General features: G+C 34.6%; 2 protein-coding genes across 7 annotated transcripts in view; one reads left to right on the top strand and one right to left on the bottom strand.

Moving 5' to 3' along the window:
* Sbb (scribbler) overlaps positions 1-21,484 on the bottom strand; it is a 182,731-nt gene that overhangs the window by 26,289 nt on the left and 134,958 nt on the right. The window lies entirely within an intron of this gene.
* Positions 7,740-9,064, top strand: LOC135144734 (uncharacterized). Its single transcript, XM_064076796.1, has 3 exons — positions 7,740-8,529; positions 8,581-8,816; positions 8,922-9,064. Exons 1-3 carry the CDS (start codon positions 8,215-8,217, stop codon positions 9,028-9,030), a joined length of 660 nt encoding a protein of 219 aa, XP_063932866.1. The 5' UTR covers positions 7,740-8,214; the 3' UTR covers positions 9,031-9,064.

Below are 21,484 nucleotides of genomic sequence, written 5' to 3'. Positions count from 1 at the left end.
TACAAAGTTTATTTTTTTTACAATAATCACTACACGCATAAATAAAATTAAGGGTTGACTATTCAATCACAAGTTAAGTAGTATTTTTTTTCATTTCTGAATATTCAGATACAAATGCAAATCTGGTACAATCTCATTCATTTTAAGAGGAACTTTATGCTACTACTCACTGGCGAGTAAATTAGAGAGTAATAAAACAGTAATTCTTTGTCTGTGCACTCGTCGCCTGTTTTCTAATAAAACGAATACAAAAGTGGTTGAAGACTGCAGTCTGCACTCGATCGAATGGGCGAGAACGAGAAATGAATGAGAGTAAGATTCGGGAAGTCCAATCTACGAAGTCTTTCACATAAACTTCCTTCTAAACTATTGATTACCAACAACCGCAGAACATCGGTAAGTCACCGGAACCAAGTTCAACACACCGACCCCAATACATCACCTGTTCCCAAAATCAGATATCACCATCAGCCCAAATTTACCCACTAACTTTCCCAAAAAGGCACCTTCCACCATGCCGATTCTAAACACCCCACAGTGGGACGAAACTGAAAGTACGTGGCTAAAATTGTGAAAAATAAACGTTTGCATTTCTGAAAAATATTGCCTGTACTAGAGGCCCAGATGTCTGCACTGTTTACTATTCGTCATTATTGTACGTTTTAACATTTCAAGTTATTGTTTGTACTTTAGATTGAATGACATATTTTAAAAGTGTTACGTTAACTTGGAAAACATTTCGTATGCGACTTATCGTTAAGACATTTAGGGTGGCTTTTTTTCACTTAAATATTCTGTGTAAGGTTTCTTGTTTTAATCTTTTATGTTGTACATATTGAGAATATTGTTGTTTTTAAAAGAAGGGTATTTATTTCTTTTATTTTATTGTTTGTTCTGAGTATTACTTATTAATGATTATTTTTTTTAGATGTTACAGTTTTCATATTACATAATCTACTCTAGTAATTTTTGCGGTCATAAAATTTAACAAACCATGTTGTAAAATTACATCAACACAACATAATCAATTTTATAGCGTTTTCTAATTGATTCAGGCTGACTCTGAATTTCTGTCTGACTGTGTGGATTTATATTACACACACGTAATTTCCAAAACTACTGGACCGATTGTTGTCAAATTTTTTATGTATTTTGGGAATATCATGTAGATAGTACAACACTAACCAAAATTTGACCAATCATCCTCGCCAATAATAACATTGTACTACCAACACGGGATATAAGCATTCGTAGAGCAGTGCATTTTTTTGGAAAACGTCGACCCACGATCGCACGGTCGATGCCGAACTTGGCCGTTTCTTTTTTTTTTTTCTTGAATTGGTAATGCGCTGTAACTATTTTTAAACTTAAACATTTGAAGTTAAGCTTGTCATTGGTGCGAAAGAATATTTTATCCCGTTGGTTATCTGCTTTAAATAAATTTTACATTGTTCGTACTTGGGAGCAGGGGCTGCGGGGGTGTTATTTATGTCGCAGGTTTTTATTTAATAGTAATTATCCCAAAACGAAAATCGCAAAATTAAATTTTCTAATTTTTTCAAGAAGCGGAATTCGTCGGATTATACTTCAAGGGCGAGGGAAGTTCTGTCGAATCCCCCTATGCCTCCGCAGAAATTCCAGCATACGTGTCATCCACAGCCGGCAGGTCCGACACGTCGTCCCACCACCGAACAATTTCGTTACGTCACGGCATCAAGCAAGGCGGCAGTTTTTCAAACAACAACACCTACTCTTGAAAGTTGTATTCAATTAACGCGTACGAGCCGAAAGGGTGTAAATCCCCGGCGGCTGCTTTGTCCCAACAACGTACACCACGATCACAGCAAATGGTTTGCTTTGGATCACACCTGCTTCTATGCTGGGGGAACACAGCTCGATAAGCAGGCAGTATAATTAGCGGCAAATGAGCGGAACCGTGAGCCACATCGTACCAAATTGTAATTGATTAGGTTATAATAAAATTAATAGCTTCCGACAGGCAACACGCCGAGCGATCGGAAAACCGCTTTGAATTTTTTAACAAACACGTCAGTCTGCTGCTATCTGCATTTTAAATGGACTGAAATAATGGCGATTCGTGAAGGACGTTAATATTTAATAAAAGCGGCAACGTATTGGAAATTTATGGCGTGGATGTTTGTGGACTGGTTTCAATATCGGAAGCTCACAAATTATAATATTTACTTATTTACCTGGAGGGAAACGAGATGCATTGTATTTGGTGTCGAAGCTTTGGCGGGCTGCAGCGTACAACAAAGGTTCGTCATGTAATCAATAGCATGTAGTACACGCAATAATTTTCCCTTTTAAGACTTGTTAAGTTTGCACTGTGTTCCGGTGTTAGAACTTCGCACTTTGGCGAAGAGGTGCAAATGCTACCAATGCTTTTCGTGCACAAGCGATACAATATGATGCGATATCAATTGGTCTTCGTTGTAATCTCACCCTATTTGTGCGTTGACACAAAAGGGAGAACGATATGGGGAAGAGGGGAAACGAGGACCCATCTTATACCGACTGCTATACACGAAACGCGGGAAACTGAAGTCGAAATCTGCAACTCTGCATGGGCGTGAATGAGTCTGAGACCGCTGCTGAACTTTTTACGATTTTGATATGGTCATGTTTGGTATAAAATTCGTTCATACTTGGCTTTATATTAAACAAATAACGAAAGCACTACACTGTGGACTGTGGATAATTTTTTTGCAATTTCGCACGTTTTAAATCTTAAAATTTGTCAATATTAACTCATCTGAATTTTTTATTAAGGTATGTCTTTGAAAACGGTTTCTATGATGTAACCAAACATGAAGCAGTCTAGAAGGGTTTAACTCTGAGGGCCCGACTGGCTGAGGGTTATCAAAATACACTTGAAGGCATTTATTGTTCGTGCGTAGTACGAGCTCTAGCCCCATCTTGCTGGAAATATCCTTCAGTTAATTCTTCGCCATATAGCTGGTTGATTGAGGACGTATAAAATATATTCCCTATACAGAAAAATTGAACGATACACGTATTGTGTTCAACGGTGTAGCTCCTTATTGTTTGTTGAAGACAGTTTGGTTTCATAAGGGCAGTCGCTACGTTTTTTGCCTGGAATTTTCGGTAGATTTTCAGAATGTCCACAACTTTCTTTATATAACGCAAGAGCAATTTTGTTTAAAACAGTTTGTGTTCATTCTTTTTTGAGTGAAATTTTCGCATAACGTATGTTTAAAAATCAATATCTCAATTATTTCGACTTTTTTTTGTTAGAAACGATACACAGTAAAAAAAAAACTTGTGTCGTAGAGGCTGCTGAACGTTTATTTTTATTATACATCTCAGTTCCAACAAATAAAGTCGAAAATATATCTGATACGATTTCAAATTTTTTTTTTACTGAAAATAGTGGTGAAAACAGCGCTCCAAAATTTCCATAAATAACTGAAATATTGATATTTTCAAATACGCGATGCAAACATTTCAACAAAATTAAAAAAAAATAATAAACTGTTAAAAAAAGTGCCCTCGCATTATATAGTGAAAGTTGTGGACAAGTTAAAATTAAAATGAGAAAGAAAAACTAAAATAGACATTTATTGGCGACTAAGCGACACGAGGAATATGATAAATGTCGCTACGTGTAAGTGAATGAAACCAAAGAAATAATTTGAAGAAAAAAAGAAGAACAATCACCGCTTTAAAGAAAAAGATGCTTAGCAATCTAATCACGTCTAGATTAGTAAATAAATTCAAAATAAAGCCGAGGTGTACAAATAATACGGGAGAGAGCGGAGGATTGCAAATGTATTAACAATAATAATGTTTCGTTAATCCCCGAGTTTTCGACGTTTTAACATTTCGTCATTTTTAATAGTTCTAAAGGCAGCATTTGACATAGTCAGGAGATCGACATTGTGAAATAAACAACATAAAATTTCATAATTTTCATTTGAGAAAGTCTGTACAAAAAACCGAAGCACAAATAAAAAAAAACACCTATGAATTCACATTAGCCACTGAGAGAAGGCAAGGGAAACGACATATGTCTACGTGGGACTTTATGTATATGGGAGACGTTCAAGATTAAAAATTAACTAAAACTAACAAGAACAAAAATGAGAACCACTATTTTAAAGGAAATCATGTTTGGCGATTGGGGTAAGGTCTAGACTTGTAAATATTTAAATTGAAAGCAAAGCCTCAAGGTTTTACACATAATCTGAGACCCATAGCCAAGGATTGGAAAAGTATTAACGATAATGATAATCGCATTTCGTTAAGCGCTGCTTTTTTGGAAGCTTTAAACATTTAATCATTTTTCGTAGTTCTAAAGGCATTTGACACAAGATAAATAAAAATTTAAGAACATCTAGAGAGAAAACATATTGCGAGACTCAAAAAATTCAGTAATATGAAGGAACAAAAACAGGGGATACAACATATGAAGTATTACAGTAAAGCTACTCTTTAAAGGTTAAAGTGTTCATTTTACAAAGCAGACTTTAAGTAGGACGAGGTGGAGTTTAAGAAATTATATTTTGGTATTAAGTTAAACGAATTATGTATGGCTCATATACAAGGAGTAGCTCTTTTTGGCCAACTTTTATTAAAATAAAAAAAAAAAGAACAGTAAAATTGTTGATCTCATCTCCTTCCACAAGTTGTCTACAACTGTTCTATTTCAATACATTTTATTAAATAAATCTGGGATGTTCCTGTTAATTTTTGACTGCTATAACAAACACTATTCTACTGTCTAATGTGCTCCCACAAGATCGAACTGCAAAATACTTGTCTAATAAAAGGGACACTTTCACATCCAACTTTATTCTAGGAAAGCGAAATATTTTTTGAAGATTTCCGTAATAATTCAATAACTTCTGACCTGGATCAGACAAGAAAACATCCGTTTCATCCATCATCTAAGCAAACAGTGTCGAAACATTTATAAAAAAATAAGTGTATAATCCAGTCGGGAATAAAGAGTTTCCAAGCAGCGTAACGATGGATTTTAATTTGAGTAGACAATGATAATTAGTCTGATTAGTGGATGAAGTTCATGAATTAAAAGTCTTCAAGATAAGCAAGAGTGTGTTATATCGAGTTCCTTTGTTCCTAAAGAGAACAATATAAAACGGCAGAAATACAAAGCGCGGTTCTTCTGAATATAGTTATTGCACGCAATTATGCCATTAAAACCTACTGAATATTTCATGTCGTTATGAATTATGAATAACTACACAGTTCGCGTGATTATCCCGAGATAAACCGATGTAGAAAATTGTTTCATTAGTAACTCTGAATATCGCACGTATTTGCTCATGCCAAACAACGGCTCGGTTTGCATGAAACGGTACACAATAGTTGTCCTACGATACAAAGGTCTCATTAATCTGTTCATTAAAATTAACCACCTGTTCACTACGCCATCACAGTGTAAAAATCCCTTCGAACAAGAGAATTAAACAATGGCCGGTTCATTCCGGTGGAGCACAAACTGCGGCTAAACATAATTGGAAAAGTCGCGTTTAGTGATGCAGTGTTTCGTTCTGGGTCAGGCTTGATACACCATCGACACCATTTCCAAAGTTGGGACAAGCGTAAAATTGAATATTCATGAAGCTCGGGCTTAACACGAATATTTGCCGAAAAACTAATTTGCAGAAAATAGAACGATATATCTTTGTAACACCCTTTTTAGCACGACAATCCGTCCAACCCGACCCAAAAAGTTAATTAAAACGGCTGCATTACGGCGAAAACGGAGGAAAAAACAACAAATTCGAAATACGCAATCTCCCGTCCTGTGCGACACCGCGAAGTTCTTTTTTCCCCAACAAACAGACCTCCTTCCACAGAACACACAAACTATTCTCAAGAAAAGTTTATTCAAGACACTAAAAGCGGTGCAAATACCAAACACCTCTAAAACTTCCTTAGACAAATATTAACACTAGATATTTGTCGACCAACAATTCTTTCTCTTCTTCACTATAACCGAGTTAGGTTCTTTACTTAATTTAATATTTAACTTGTGCTTTCCTGTTGCCGTAACGCCACACACAGATTTAAACCTCCATTTAATATAATTTGTAGGCCATTAAAACGGCAAAGAAGATAAGCTCTTAATACCGCCCAGAAAGGTGTTCTACACTTTAATAATTTTCGACTAATCTACAAGGGTATTTAAATTTTCCAAAATTTATAGCATTCTCAATTGTACAAACACGAATAAATCAGTCTTAAATGTAAAATAGAGGGTTTTAGAATGGCACCAAAGCACGAGACGAAAACTGTTAACGAGATTAATTCTTTCCACACCCAACATGACGAAATCAAACACAGAATAGATTCGCGGGTATGATGTGAACAAATTTTGGCCAAGTTTTTGTGTGGTCAAGATCTGAGTAAACTTCATGAATATAAATATAGATAAAATATTACAAGCAGACGCTCCATTTGGTCGTTTAAGCACCCTTCTAAATATTGCGAGTGTTTCACATCTCCTATTTGTCTCGGGAAGTGTGAACAGCTGCCCTCTTTACATACAAAATCAAATACAGATTAGTGATACGGGGAGGGTGCGAATTATGTTTGAACTGTGATGAGTTGGAAGCAGTGGAAATAAATGTACGGTGAAACTGACTGCTTAGATGACAATTTATATAAGAAGATTATTGCTTTCAGTAGTATGATTTTATGAATCATTGCCGCCACCCTAATCCATATAGGATAAAGCCTAATGAATACAATAAGGGAATTAAAAAAATACTTGGGAAAACAGGATCAATAATAATGAAATCTTTGTAATAATAATTCTTGTTTTTTTAATAATAATAGTAAATTAAAATAGAAATATAATCGGATTTGAGCTGCATTCAACTAGTTGTTTTGGTCACATTACAATCTAAACCTATACTAAGTATACCACAAATTAAATTACACTAGTTTTAAAAAACTTCGACCGCGATCCAACTACAAGAGTAACTGCCGATCGAACGATTGTGGCCAAAGTAATAACGCGTCGTCAAGCTTCCGGTACATTGTATTTTTTTTTTTTTTTTGAAAGCTTATTTGTGGTTTTAATGTTTATTATATTTATTTAACAGGAAGGACTATTACAGTCGGTACATGAAAATTTTGAATTCTATGCATCAAAACACAAAATTAGGTAAAAATTAAACATTCTCAGATATTCACTATTCTTCGAAGATACCCTACACCATGGAAAACTGTAGGTAATTGATTCCTGTAGCAATTGTTAAAAGGTAATAATTAATTAAGTACAAAAACTGGAGCAAATTCGGAAAACAATGTTGGCGAACTCAAAACGCGTCTACATACGTGTGAAAATATTGATCACCTGTAAATAATAATTTAAAAAAAATCGACCACTAAATTTGGGAAAGTGAGAAATAATTTGTGTTTTTTTTAATGCAAAAATAGGTGCGTTGATCGTTAACAGCTTGAAAAACAACAATAAAGTTAACAATGTCGCATTACAAGCTCACCACAAAACAATAACGAAGTAATTAAAATTTCTGTAATTAATTAACAAATAATAAACATCATTGTTGCCAGCCATAAAAATTATTTACGACTCATAAAAGTTCCAAACGAAAACCAATTATTACAAATCATGATTAGCAGATATCGTAGTTTATAAATATTGAACGTTAATGTGTTTCCAACAACGGCGTTTCATTATTACATTATCCATTTTCATTATTAATAACTCACAGTGCTAATTCCAACCTGCCATCTTCGCTGAAAATTAACGCAGTTTATGCGGGCACGAAGGGTGTGGCGGCGAAGCAATGCCACTGCAATGTCATACACACGCATATTAAAATTTAGTGCTGAAAATCGCACAATACTCTGTCAAAATTAGGCATAAACAACAAATTGCAACGCAATCTCCAGGCAACTGCCACTGTCACGCAAAAATCCAAATCCATTTAATTCTCCAGTCGTAAACGCGGATTCCAATTTCAACAATTTAACGCAACACCAACACAAGCTTACGTAATTAGCTTTCACCAGCGCAAACACCGCAATTACATTACATTGCATGCAAGACTTGCCACAGCTCATCCCTTCCCCAGCTCTGAACCTACAACTGCGCAACAATAACCCGCTCAGAAGAGTTCCGAATGTCGTGCAACTCGCGTGTGCAACGCAACATATTTCGTGCAATAGACCAGGATGTCCGAACACAGTGAAGAAAAATTCATGTGGGGTCACGAGGCTACGTGTGAATTAATACAGCTGTATAAAAGGCATCCGGTTCTGTATGCGAGCTTTAACAGCGACTACAAGAATAAAGGCAAGAGGCTGGACGCACTGAACGCAATTCGAAGCGAGTTGGTGAGAAGAGGGAGGAACATCAGCATTGAAGATATCAAGCGGAAGATTCATGGGTTGAGGACACAGTACGCCAATCAACTGTCTAAAATGAAGAAAAACGTTGAAGTTAAACCTACGTTGTGGTGCTTCAACCAGCTGGATTTTCTGAGAAATGTAATTTTGCCTGTAACTACTACTCTTGTCTGTTATTATCACATTTTTTAGAGCTACGAAGGCCAGCATGAACCGGATAATGATAACATACACGAATCCAAAGATCTGGGGCATTATAACGTGTATGAACACGATGATTCTCAAGAAGTGGCGAGTTTCTATGATGATATCAACGTCAAACAGGAAGTTACTCCCACGAATGGTATGGTTGAGACGTCGGTTTTCGTGCCGGTTTCGGATATCAAGAAAAGGGAGAGAACCGAAGATGATTTAAGCACTTTTGGCAAGTGAGTACGTCTGTCAGGCAGTATTTGCAGTATGATACAATGTTGGTGAAATACAATACAGTGGATATGGAATTTCCGTGTATCAAATTATTGTTATCATTGCAGACTTGTGGAGCTCGAGCTTCGGAAAATTACGAATCCCCAGTTATTAAGGAAAGCGAAGAAAGAAATTATCAGTGTTTTGATGGACGCTCAAGACGATTCAGATATTTGAGCCGTTTTTGTAAATAATGACATAAATAAATAATGACGGTAAATGGAGTGTTATTATTCGTTTCTTGTGGCTGTGGAATTACTCAAGTCCCGCAGGCAAACAGTTTGCTAACATTCTGTCTTCGTTGTGTTTAATAAGATGTCTCGAAGCAATGGAAATTGTATCAGCACTGAAATGCTGAAGAAAGAGTTCAAGTTTGATGTTGACTGTAACAAAAGTACTGCATACAAAAACTAGTAAACTGGCGAATCTTTATGCAACGCAACTGTTTTTGAAAACGCTGAAGTTGACTTTTATTTCCCAGTCAAGGTATTATATTACAGTATTATCAAGGTCTGGGACACTTTGTACAATGGCAGGCAGATAACAATATAGATATATATGAGCGAATGAAATCATGACGATGTACTTTTATAAAGTGGGACATTTGTTGACTAAATACTAGAGCTACAAATACAAAAAAAGCGACTGACAAGCTTTATTAATGGCAAAGCACATACTTCTTATGCTTTGATGGCTACACGGCAAACTTTTGATCCATGTAAACATCACTGTTACATGATGCTATAACAGAGGCAAATTGACAGGAATGGAAGTCATAAGATTTTATGCTTACAACTTCCCTATAAGTTTCATGTAGGGTGCTTCTGAAGGGAGAATGATATCTCCATAAAAGTAAGCGAAAGTGTTTATCTCAAGGGATCGGTAAAACTTTACTTGGAAAAAATGGGATGTCAATCATTAGTGGAATGATTTTAAGTAATTACTACTCTTGCTACTTGATAAAGAAAAACACCGAAAGATTTATATTCACCAAGATTCAAATCAAAACAAGAGAAGTTGATGAATCTATAAAAAAAAGGTGTAGACAAAACAAGCGTCAAATTATAACTACGTATGTTAGGAAAAAATTAAGATAGACCAGAGAATATTTGATTAGTTACTGAATCATAAAAAAATAAATGTTAAACTATCATCGATTTGAAATTAGTTTTGTAACGTTAAGTTATCTTACAATAAAATTTTGCTTTCTAACTTATTAAACACTGAATGGAAATTCTTTATGTAACAAAAAATAGTAGTAACAGTTTAACAATTATAGCAAAACATGACAAAGATAATTGGACGAATGATCACTTGAAGTTTTAGAAACATTTAAAGGAAAAACAAGATAAAGTGTGAAGGCTCCAAATGAACACAATTCCGTATTTCAAACTCACAAGTACCAGACGAAATTTTAAAGGGATAACATTTAAACTTTAGCACCTACACAGACGAAATTTTGGAATATGAGTTCCTACCTTAGCATAAGGAAATATCCTCGACTCGCACAGAAGAAGAGACAAACAACTGAAATGAACGGAACCTCCTGAAGCCAAAGGTAAAAGATGTAAAAAATAGCGTACAGAAATTTGACAACGGAAAAATCGTTATAGGAAAAAAGAAGAGAAGAAAATCAAGAAACACTGCACACTAAAACGAAGTATATCGGGGAAAAAATCGGTGCACCTGTTAAAACGCCAAAATTGTAAGAAATGCTAGATCGCAAACATCATCCAAAACTTGAAGAATAGAATTAAAGACACAAGAAAATCCTAACGGTAGAAATCGATGACACGATACTGAGTATTGACTAGGCACTCATGGGCAGGAAAATTTTTGACTTTGAAAATTCACGCATACTCCACAGGAAATCCAGATAAATAATATCCAACGTGACCGCCTTAGATCAAGAACAGCCAAGAGACTATGAATTTGAGAAAAACTGCATAATTAAAAAGCAACTGCAGCAAATCGTGAATTACTGCGAAAATTACCACCAATAACGAAAAGGAACTCCCTACAGGAACAACTGGAAGATTGTAAGGAATCAAAATGGATGCGAAATTTTTGAAAATTGTTGTTCTTACCTTATTGATGTTACTAATTCTAATCATTTTTAACAAGTTCCAGTAAGAATATACTTAGAAGAACTCACGCAAATAATTTACATTGATACTAAATAAAACGTCAATAATTCTACTAATTCATTCATTGGTGTTGTCACCGTGGTAAACTGTGGTAAAATTCGTTACAATTTCAATAGTAAAACATGTGATTCTGAGAATGTTCCATCAGATATTGAAGAACAAAAACAACAACACATTAAAATACAATAACCGTAATTGTGGTAATCCAAAGAAAAATACGGACCCCAGAAAGAACGCAAACATGCTGGCTTTTCCTGGAAGAAAATTGAATTTTTACTAAACTTCAAGGAAAAGAGGAGAACAAAAAATCTTAGGAAATTGCTTTGTCAATTTTAAGGTGGTGGAAAGCGCCTTTTATTTTTGAATGTTTATACTTGAAACACCATTTTTGTTACACCCAAAAACATACAGCTGAGTTTTCTTCTCTATAAGAATGAAAACTGTAAAGATTGTAGTCCAATGGTATCCCATACACTGGGCATGGTTTTACACGAATCCTGCATTATTGTTGGGAAAACTTGCACGAAACAGATAATGTTAAAAAAACAACACTTTTTAAATTCACAAAGAAAATAAATCACACTAGCAACCCCACATTGGTGCTGTCAGGATTAACACAAACCAAGTTGCTTCCAAAAAAATTATAAAAAACAAAAAATAAACCAAATTTTACCTCCAAATTGTCGGGATCTTTAAGAGGATGGTTGAAAACTTATACGAATAATATTAAAATTCCTTTCCGATGTACATTTAATAGTTACATACTTAAAAGCATTTAGTTATTCCACACTGAGAAATTTCATTATTTACAGAACATTTTACATTAGAAACATTATTTTATAAAATCAAATAATTCGGCATCCAAATTAATTTAAAAAAGTTAATATACAAAAGGAGTTCCTGTAGCCTGAAACAAACTCTAGCACGAAAAACCGAATAAACACAATCTTATGAAGTTGTCAGTAACATGTCCTCCCACGCAAAAAATCCCCCACGATCGATCCACTAACAGCAACTAATTGCAGCAGAACCCCTCTTAACTTACACTTCATGATACCTCCATTATAATTTAGCACACTCTCAGCCGTCTGAATGACGTGTAATTGTAGTATCATACCGTCAGTAAAACATCAGCCTGATGGTAAATCAACGGGTAAGTGAATTTGATTTGACTCGACTCTCATTATTAGGTGGTTGAATAATTAAATGGGGTTGTTTTATTGAAGCATGTGCCACACAGACGATAAGGGGAGAAGACCCTCTGCAAACAAGAACGTGCTGCTGCGAGATAATTTTAATTCTGGAGTGGGAAGCTTCTATTGTTGGGGGAACAGATGATGCGGGATTGTTTGGTTTTTATATGCCTCTTGTACAGAACAAAGAACAAGATCAACTATTATAATCTTTTGTCAGGAACTGGACGATATGTCGCCTCGAATACAGAGTACAAATAAGCCGTCAGTCCAATTTACGCGGGTGTTTTTCAGCTTTTGTCGCGGCTTTTATTGCAGTAGATGTGGTTTCGATAAGCTAGAGAGAAGTTGGTAAGTTGATGGATTTAGAGGATGGAGAAATATTAAGATCAGATGACCAAAGGAAAACGTTTGTCAGAGCCTACAGACGGATACATTAGACAAAAAGTTAAATACTTGAATATATTAAAAAATGATCCCACAAAAAATTTCTGTAACATTTATATCAACGTTAAATAATCTACTGTACATTATTATTTGCAATTATATATCTGTTTTGACCTAATAATCAAATATATCTAATAATCCCACACTCAGTACTGAAGGAATGAATAATGGTTATGTATTGTGCACCAATATATAGAACCAGAAAAAATTCCATTAGAATATAAACACTGAACCCTGATCAATCGGTAAATAGCAAAAGCCAAAAAATGAACATGTACAACATAATCACGAAAGAAGAATAAAAAAAATCCAAAAGAACACTACTACCAAATCCATTCTAAGAACGCGATTTAGAACTAAATAAAGGTGAACTAGAACACAAGAAGTGAAATTAACTTTTACACTCACATTAGCAAAAATGGATAAAGAAATAAGTCATGGACAAATATAATTATATGATGCAACTGAGTTACGATAATGTAACAACTATAGGCGGGAAATAATGAAAGAAACATGATATTGCTCTCACAATGTAATAACAACGTGGTCAATCAGGCTGAAGATTAACAATTGCCGCGCAATTGTGTAGGCCTGATTTTTATAATAATTAAAACCAATCATCAGGTGGGTGTTCACATGCGGGCGTTATCTTACATGATAGAATGTATCTGTGAAACCTCTTTTTATCTTGTCGCTTTTTTCCGAGAATATAATATCCAATTATAAACAACCTCCATTCTTGTAATTATTATTTTTGGACGCTCATTCATTGATAATTGCCTACTCGAGACTCGGCTCAACATGGCTAATTTTTTTTAATAATAATAATTACAAGCTTAATTACGTAGATGAAACCAACGAAACTGGAGCTCCCTATCGTTTTTAACTTCTGATATAGGTTTCTTCCGTGAATGTCGTCCGATGCCAGAAATTGTCTTGATGGGTGGTTAAATTCAGTTTTCACATTTTTCACCTACCTACTCGCACTGATGTCAATGGTAAAATTAATTTTCATCCAAAATGGATATTGGTGACGGAAAGCATGCAAAAAGCAAACTAGAAGATGTAGAAAAAAATTGGTCTAAAGAGTTTAGCCAGTACTTCCCTCGCTGTTGGAAACGTGACGACTGCATGCCTATTGTGTTTTTTTTCGCAGTAGATTTCATATATTTTTTTTTGAGTTACCCGGTATATGCAAATTCAAAAAATATGAATGGAATGATAAATTACAAGTACAGACTCATCATATTTTGTATATTCTAGATAGGATTTATTCGGCAAACTTTTGAGCTGACGTCAACAAGTTTTTGGAGGGGATAACCAACTATATTCTGACTAAAGATTTATGATGCTCTTTATAACCTTAAAATATCTGTAAGATTTCAAAGCATTCGGTTTTGTAGTTCTTGATTAACTCAATAAAATATGTTCACGCATTCATTAATTTTTTGGAGTCACCCTGTATATAGAAATCCAAAAAATATGAATGGAGTGATAGATCACAAGTACGGACTCATCATATTTTGTACATTTTAGATATGATTTATTCCACAAACTTTTGAGCTGACGTCATCAAGTTTTTGGAGGGGATAAGCAAATATTTTTTGAGTAAAGATTTATGATGCTCTTTATAGCCTTAAAACATCTGCAAGATTTCAGAGCATTCGGTTTTGTAGTTCCTGATTAAATCAATAAAATATATTTACGCATTCATTAATTTTTTTGAGTCACCCTGTATATGCAAATCCAAAAAATATGAATGGAGTGATAGATCACAAGTACAGACTCATCATATTTTGTACATTTTAGATATGATTTATTCCACGAACTTTTAAGCTGACGTCATCAAGTTTTTGGAGGGGATAAGTAAATATTTTTTGAGTAAAGATTTATGATGCTCTTTATAGCCTTAAAACATCTGCAACATTTCAAAGCATTCTGGTTAGCAGATTAAAAATTAAATTTCAAAATATTGTTTTATAATTTTGATTTTTTTTCCAAAAATCTGGACGTTTCGGGTGAAAAGTCGATTCAGAGTTGTAAACTACATGTGTAGGACTATGTTATTTTATACAATTGAAAACCCATTTACTATGTACAATTTTGAAGTGACGTCATCGCATTAGTGGTGGGGATGATTAGACAAATTTTGGTTAGCGTTTTACCATCTACATGATATTCTTAATATAAGTACAAAATTTCACAACAATCGGTCGAGTACTTTCGGAGATTATCTGTCTAATAAAAATCCGGGACAACAGACGGACAGACGGACAGACGGACGGACAGACGGACAGACGGACGGACAGACGGACAGACGGACGGACAGACGGACAGACGGACAGACAGACGGAAATGGGAGACCTATTTCTTCGTCTTCTAGGGGTCATGAAAGATCGAGAAAACGTAAAAGTAGAGAGTCGACCGACGGACTCGATTACAATACTTCCTTTGCTTACGCTCGGGAAGTAAAAAATGTAATTCCAATGGTAGTAAACAAAATTTGTTAGATTTTTCATAGAAACTGAGTAGGTACTAATTTTTGATGACGCATCTTGTTTTACAAAAGTTCTTCTTGTGTGGTGAAAGATTACAGCAATGCCCGTTATTTATTTTTTTTTTTTTTTGATCGACAAACCACGTAAAATCCAATTTTTTATACATAACTGTATAAATACCTTAAATAAATGGTTCAAGAGTTTGTGTGGAGAATACGCAAATCGTACCACAATTTTCAAGCTACAGAGAACTGTTTTCGAGAACACACGATTTTACAAGGTGAATTAAATTGCCAATAAGAGGTTATTCCACCGAAGTAGTACTCAGAAATTACCTTGAGTGCCAAATTGAAGTCAACTATTTTGAACACTTGATTCTACAAAGTTGGAACAATCTTTTGGCGTGATCAATGAGGAACTAAATTGTCACACTACCAGAAATAATTATTCAAATATACAAGGATTCATACTCAGAAAGTTTATTTTTGCCACAATCTGTCCGTTACTTCTTTATGCCTGTCGTTACCATTGTCCTAGTTTCTTTTTATTATCTTATCAATTTATTATTTTTTTGAGATTCTCCATTTTCTTATCTCTTGATTGTCCCGTAATTACTGTTCCATGGACGATAAAATTTAATGAACAGTAAAAAACTAACTACGAAAAATCTATTTTTATAACTAGGTGTATATGTAGGAGTCCAACTTGGCATTTCTATCACGAATTTCTAGGTAATTTGCGGTCAATAACATTGAACTATTTGCTTGTGTGTGACATTTTAAGTTATTGTTGTAACATAAAATATTTTAAAAGGAAAGAAATTCCAAAAAGGTTTATTTGAAGAACCTGCCGCTATAGAAATGAAAATATTGAGAGATCGTGGGTTTAGAATGCAAACAATTAACAACAGTGTGGGGTGTAAGATGGAAAACTTATTTCTCACGAAATGTTACAAAAATTTCAATAAAGAGTTTGATGTCTTAAAGACATGGAAGTTAGGAACGCAAAAGATTCTTAACGAACCGAATTACAGGTGATTTAATAAACTAAAACGAATTTTAATTACGGCGAAGGACGGTGAACATTTAAATATGATTCAAGCGTGGGATGAAGAAACGCCATTAGGTTTGGAACGCAAATTTTATTGAGTAGCTAAATAGGGGACTCGCGTGGAGAGGTAACGACAGAATATACCATTCGGCAGCTTTGCCGAAGGAAGAAATTCATGACCAAGTACAAATGGGTTCACTCCCAATTTTTTTAAACTTGGAAGAATTGTTTCCAAAAATTGTTCAGAAAAATATTGCAAAAGGAAAAAAATCATATGCTGGAATTCTCCATTTAGGATAAACGTAAGTGCGGTAAAAATAAAGACAACAGAACTGAGTATCAAAAGAACATAATAAAATAACAAACCATTTTGCTCGTAATAATATAATTATCAAAACTGGGAATCAGCAAACTAGAATTTATCAAGATTCAAGATTAATTATCACGAATTAAATCACGTTTGTCATATTACTGTTTCAAATCAGTTAAAAGAAAAAAAATGTAAAACTGTTATTGATCGACACGTTATTATACCATCCGAATTTTCAGTGTGAAAGATCTAAAACTTTAGTTTAGACTTTTGATACTGAAATCAGTGTTGTATCAAACTCCCCCTAGAATTAAAAAGACGATGTCAGATTGATCTAAATTGGCTATGAAAGAGTGGAACCCAAAAAATCGACCCACTGATAAAGAATCCCCGAGATAATCTATTGTTCACAAGTGACCAAATCCCTCACCCCCTGCCCAATAAATCACGTCAAATTCTCCTCCGTGAAGAAGCGACGATTTAGTTAAGTAAAAAACCTTCCGCCCAGATGGTGACCGTTGAATCCCGACAAAAACCCCAGCTGTGTCAGTGACGTCAGCCCGCTTTTACATGGCAATATCCCTCCCCAGGCGGCCGTATACGAATTCACCCCGAGTCATTATGAGTGATTACCGCGCTCGCCCCCGGCCCCCGCCCGCCTTGATTACGGCACATCAAGGGAATTCGCCCCTCTCCCTGATAGAGTGATTTCGGCAAGTAATGAGACTACTGCCGCCGCTCGATTTTCAGTCGCCTTTATGAAGTTTGTAAGACTACATAATAAACGAACAGAGAGACACAAACTTTGATATTACAAGGGTGCACGCCCTGCTTATACGTAATCGAGACTCCGAGGATCAAAGCTGCGCAATCTCTTCGGAAAATTCGACACCGCCGACTCGTGTAAGGGCGGAGCCCGGTGTCACTGATATACCTGACCGTAATTGGGGTGGGAAATGTCCGTTTGGGTAAAACCGACGGGGATTATGTTTTGCCGTAGATGCAGTGTGAGGAGCGTTTTGGGGTTTACAATTTAAAGGGCACGCATTACGGAGGCGCTGTTTTAATGCGCCGAGGGCTGTCTGGGGCCCTCCGTGCTTTTCATACAGACAACTGAGAATTAAATTTCCCGAGAAGTAATATTTCCATTTCAACATACATACATGTTTTATTATTCGGAAATCTGTATCGAGCTCATATTGCTCTGTTTTTGTAGATGTCTTCTGTACACGTATGTTGGAAGCTTTTAAATCTCTATAAAACGGAACACAAAATACGACAACAAAAAACAAGACGTCTACGATATCTACTCAAACTAACCGTGGATACTTGCACAAGTTATAAAATAAGAATAAATGGTCGATATCACAAGCAAGCTTTAAAAATCTTGCAAAATTCGTCGTTCCGTATGTTGGAAGAATGATAATGTATGCATTATTTTATATTCAGTACTTCCTTGTGGGGATGTTTGTATCCTGAATATTATCAAATCCGCGATTTTACTGACTTTTAAGATTTTAACGTTTTCACACGGTAAAATGTTCGACATGGAGATTTCACTAAATTTTCACGTGTTCAGGTGCCCTGAATATTTGTAACAGCCTCGGGTTTTAGTTAAAGCACCTCCAACATTCTACACTTCGCCTTGCACAAGCGCTACTTCCCAAACGCCAATTATAAATTGAACAGGTAAATTAAATACCAAAAGATATTATTTGATGTGATAGTGAATTTTTTTTGAAAAATTATTTGCCGTTTTGAAATTCCTCTGTTATCAAGCTAATTTTAAGAGAGTAATTAATTCCTTAAAAAACGAAAAATATGTAAAAATATACAAAATATGCAAAACATGTCTGATTACCATTTCGTGCAGATCCGAAAAGATTTAGTTGTTATATTATTTATTAATAATCAATATGCAAATTGCATACATTTCGCAGTTTACTTTGAGGAATGTAATCGATTAAAAGTCAGCGTTTTAACGAACAGTGAAGAAAAAATGTTAAATGTTGTTCCGTTCATCGGTGAATAAAATCGGCGTGGGTTAAACTCAACAATTCATTTCTCAGTAACTCGGATTTACACGACTAATTACGTAGCGATTATGTACAAAATAATTCCGGCGCAACATTTACTGGGTTTTCTCGACAGTCGTTGATCTCGACTCGGTTAACTGAATTCAGCTCTCATTGCCTGGAAGACTCGACTGAATCGGCGATCGGGGTCTTTCTGGAGTCCATCGCGCCTTTCGCTTCCAGGCCTTTCTCTAGCGAGCGCCCATCATCCAACACACATACTAGAAAAACGTATAGGCGCCGTACCGGGGCGGCGTATGGGTTTATTTCGTAACAATATGTACAAAGTGCAAGTACACAAACAGAATACACCAAGCATCAAGCAATGTATATCATGTATTACACAAAATATTTTTCTTGTGATTCTTTCGTGTTCAAAAAATAAAATGTCATTCTGAGGATTCTTAAGACCGGCATTTTTCGAAGTAGTGAGAATTTGATCGCTTTTTTAAGGATTGATTTGTAAATCTACTAAAATATACCTTCCGATCTTCTTCGCTATATTTTCTTATAATTTATACCTATCATTTTATTTTTTCGTTCGCCTTCTTTTTTTATTTTTTATTATTATTTTTTTTTTTTTTGTTCATTCAAATACACACATTTCATCAATTTTGAGGCTTATAATCACTAAAGTGAAAAGTACAGTGAAAAACTTACATAAAATGAATGTTTTTTTTTGACAAAAAGAAACATTTTTAATACTGGAAGTCAAATTCAATTTTGGTAGCAACTTTTCAATTCGACCTATACAGATTTTCCGTTCTTTTTAACTTGAAGGAAGAAATTTAATTTGATATATTGAAATATGACATCTATGGCATCGTCATTTTAGATTGCAACTGATTTTGATAGATCATTAAATTAAAATTAAATATTGTTATCAGATTTTCCTTACAAAATCTATGCTGTAAAAATTTCTTAAACCATCAAAGAAATCAATACACTGTACACAAAGTTAGAAAGTTGCAAAATTATTATAATTAAATGCAGATACAGGTTCATATTTAACAGTGAAGAGACATAGTGCTTGAAAGTATCAAGTATATGAAACAAAAAATAAATGTTGTATCACTCATAACTGTCAAAAAAGCTCTCTACATCACAGCATTCTGTAACCAAATGAATTTCATTACCTGACCGTAAAAGTTGAAACATACATATATATGTTTTTAAGTAAATAAACAACATGGCGAAGACAAATTAAAAACTAAACTCACCGAAAACATAATATTTGCCTAGCCAAATCTGTTATGACACCTTTAATACACAGACATAATTAATTTTATCTTTAGCATTGTTGTTTTGATATTTGTAACTGCCTGAAACACTTGACCTCATAATGTCAACTAAAACCATAAATAGACACATCGGGCGCACATCACTGTTACGTTAAATCATTAATATTCAGACCTGTTTCGGTATTTGTTATTTCAAGTGATGTTACCCACAGTAACGTTAAATTTTTATCATTTTTCAAATTGCTCGAGATTGTCTTATTATGAAAAATAACAAATTATATAGAAAGTAAAATATGCAGCAAATTTAAATTACGAAATTTTTTAGAAAAAAAAAAGACAAAAATATTTTGAAAGCTGCAAAAATTATTGGACGCACTTCAAGTTTGAGAATTTATTTCATCAGTAAACTTGTAATGCTGGTTATAAAATTGGAAAATAATTAAAAGTCAAGTACTCGGTAAGGACTTATAATTAAAAGCTTTACATGATTACATGAAGGAAGCTTTAGTCCGAAAATGAAATTTATTTTAACAAGTATGTAACAGAGGCCAGATTTCCAGAAATATTGTCGTTAATAATAAGTGATAATTAAATAATTTTAACGTTTAAAAGCATTTTTCTATGTGCAAACTAATTTCAATAATGTTATTTGGTTTCAAACTGTAACAAAATTATATTCTGTCACGAACATCAATGCACACACTGAGTCCATTCTGTCGAATAAGAACTCTACTCTATTTATTATTTATTTTTTAGTCTTATAATCTTATCGAAGTTAATTACTTAAACGGTTAAACATTAAAAATGTATAATATTGTTTGGAGATGGCTTCAGACAGCCGAAATAAATGCACCCATATTTCATTTCTCATAAAACAACCGTAATCTCCTCACATGGCAGAAGGCATTTGTAAGATCCAAGATTATTTATTATTGTCGTAACGTTTCCCATTGTTCACATTTTAGAATGAGAAATTCATCGTTCTCATGCACGTTGTTTCTTCGAACTCCGACTTCTAAACAAAGAGCAATAAAATCACCATCAATATCCATCACCCATTTTAATAAATTAAATAAACCACCGTAACTTTTAACAGGTTCAATTAAGCAGAAAACACCTGTCTGCCACTAAAAACACCAACCTTCGCTGTAATTCTTTGCGTGTTTTCGTGTTTTTCAGGTAATTAAGTGGAGAAGAGCTCGCGTGTCAGTTTATGGTACAGTAATTAACCCGAGATCTCATGCCATGCTAAAGAATTTCCAATTATCCTGCGGACTGTCCATATTTTTTTATTTTTACGACGTGATGATCCACAATAAACACGGAAACTCTTTCCCGCATAATATATTTTTTAATCTCTATTTCGCTTTGGACCAAACGACGAACGCCCCCATATAAACAAACGATAAAACAGCAACAAAACGAGTGAGAAGATTACGCGTTGAAAAATTCGCAACACTGCTACGACAACGTCCAGGTTCGCAACGATATTTACGTAAAGGTGTTATTAACATCGGCATTACATAAACAATTATGTTTATGGAAGACGACGCATCTGTTGATAGCAGTTCTTCACTCCGACCTTGTTTGTTATCATCGATAACAAACTGACAGTTTACGTCAAGAGGAACGATTATTGTAAACCGTATAGTAAACAATGAGATTGCAAA

Source organism: Zophobas morio, unplaced genomic scaffold (genome assembly GCF_036711695.1).
Source record: "Zophobas morio isolate AGI-343-1 ecotype UQ-CSIRO unplaced genomic scaffold, CSIRO_AGI_Zmor_V1 ptg000108l, whole genome shotgun sequence".
In the NCBI taxonomy this organism is placed as follows: Eukaryota; Metazoa; Arthropoda; class Insecta; order Coleoptera; family Tenebrionidae; genus Zophobas; species Zophobas morio.
The sequence above is the reverse complement of the archived record's forward strand: the minus strand, read 5'-3'. Positions and strand labels throughout refer to the sequence as shown.

Bases quoted from the DNA above. Each gene is read 5' to 3' on its own strand.
- LOC135144734 (XM_064076796.1), top strand. From the start codon at position 8,215: ATGTCCGAACACAGTGAAGAAAAATTCATGTGGGGTCACGAGGCTACG. The intron at 8,530-8,580 runs GTAATTTTGCCT...CACATTTTTTAG, and splicing joins AGCTGGATTTTCTGAGAAAT to AGCTACGAAGGCCAGCATGA. The intron at 8,817-8,921 runs GTGAGTACGTCT...TTATCATTGCAG, and splicing joins GATTTAAGCACTTTTGGCAA to ACTTGTGGAGCTCGAGCTTC.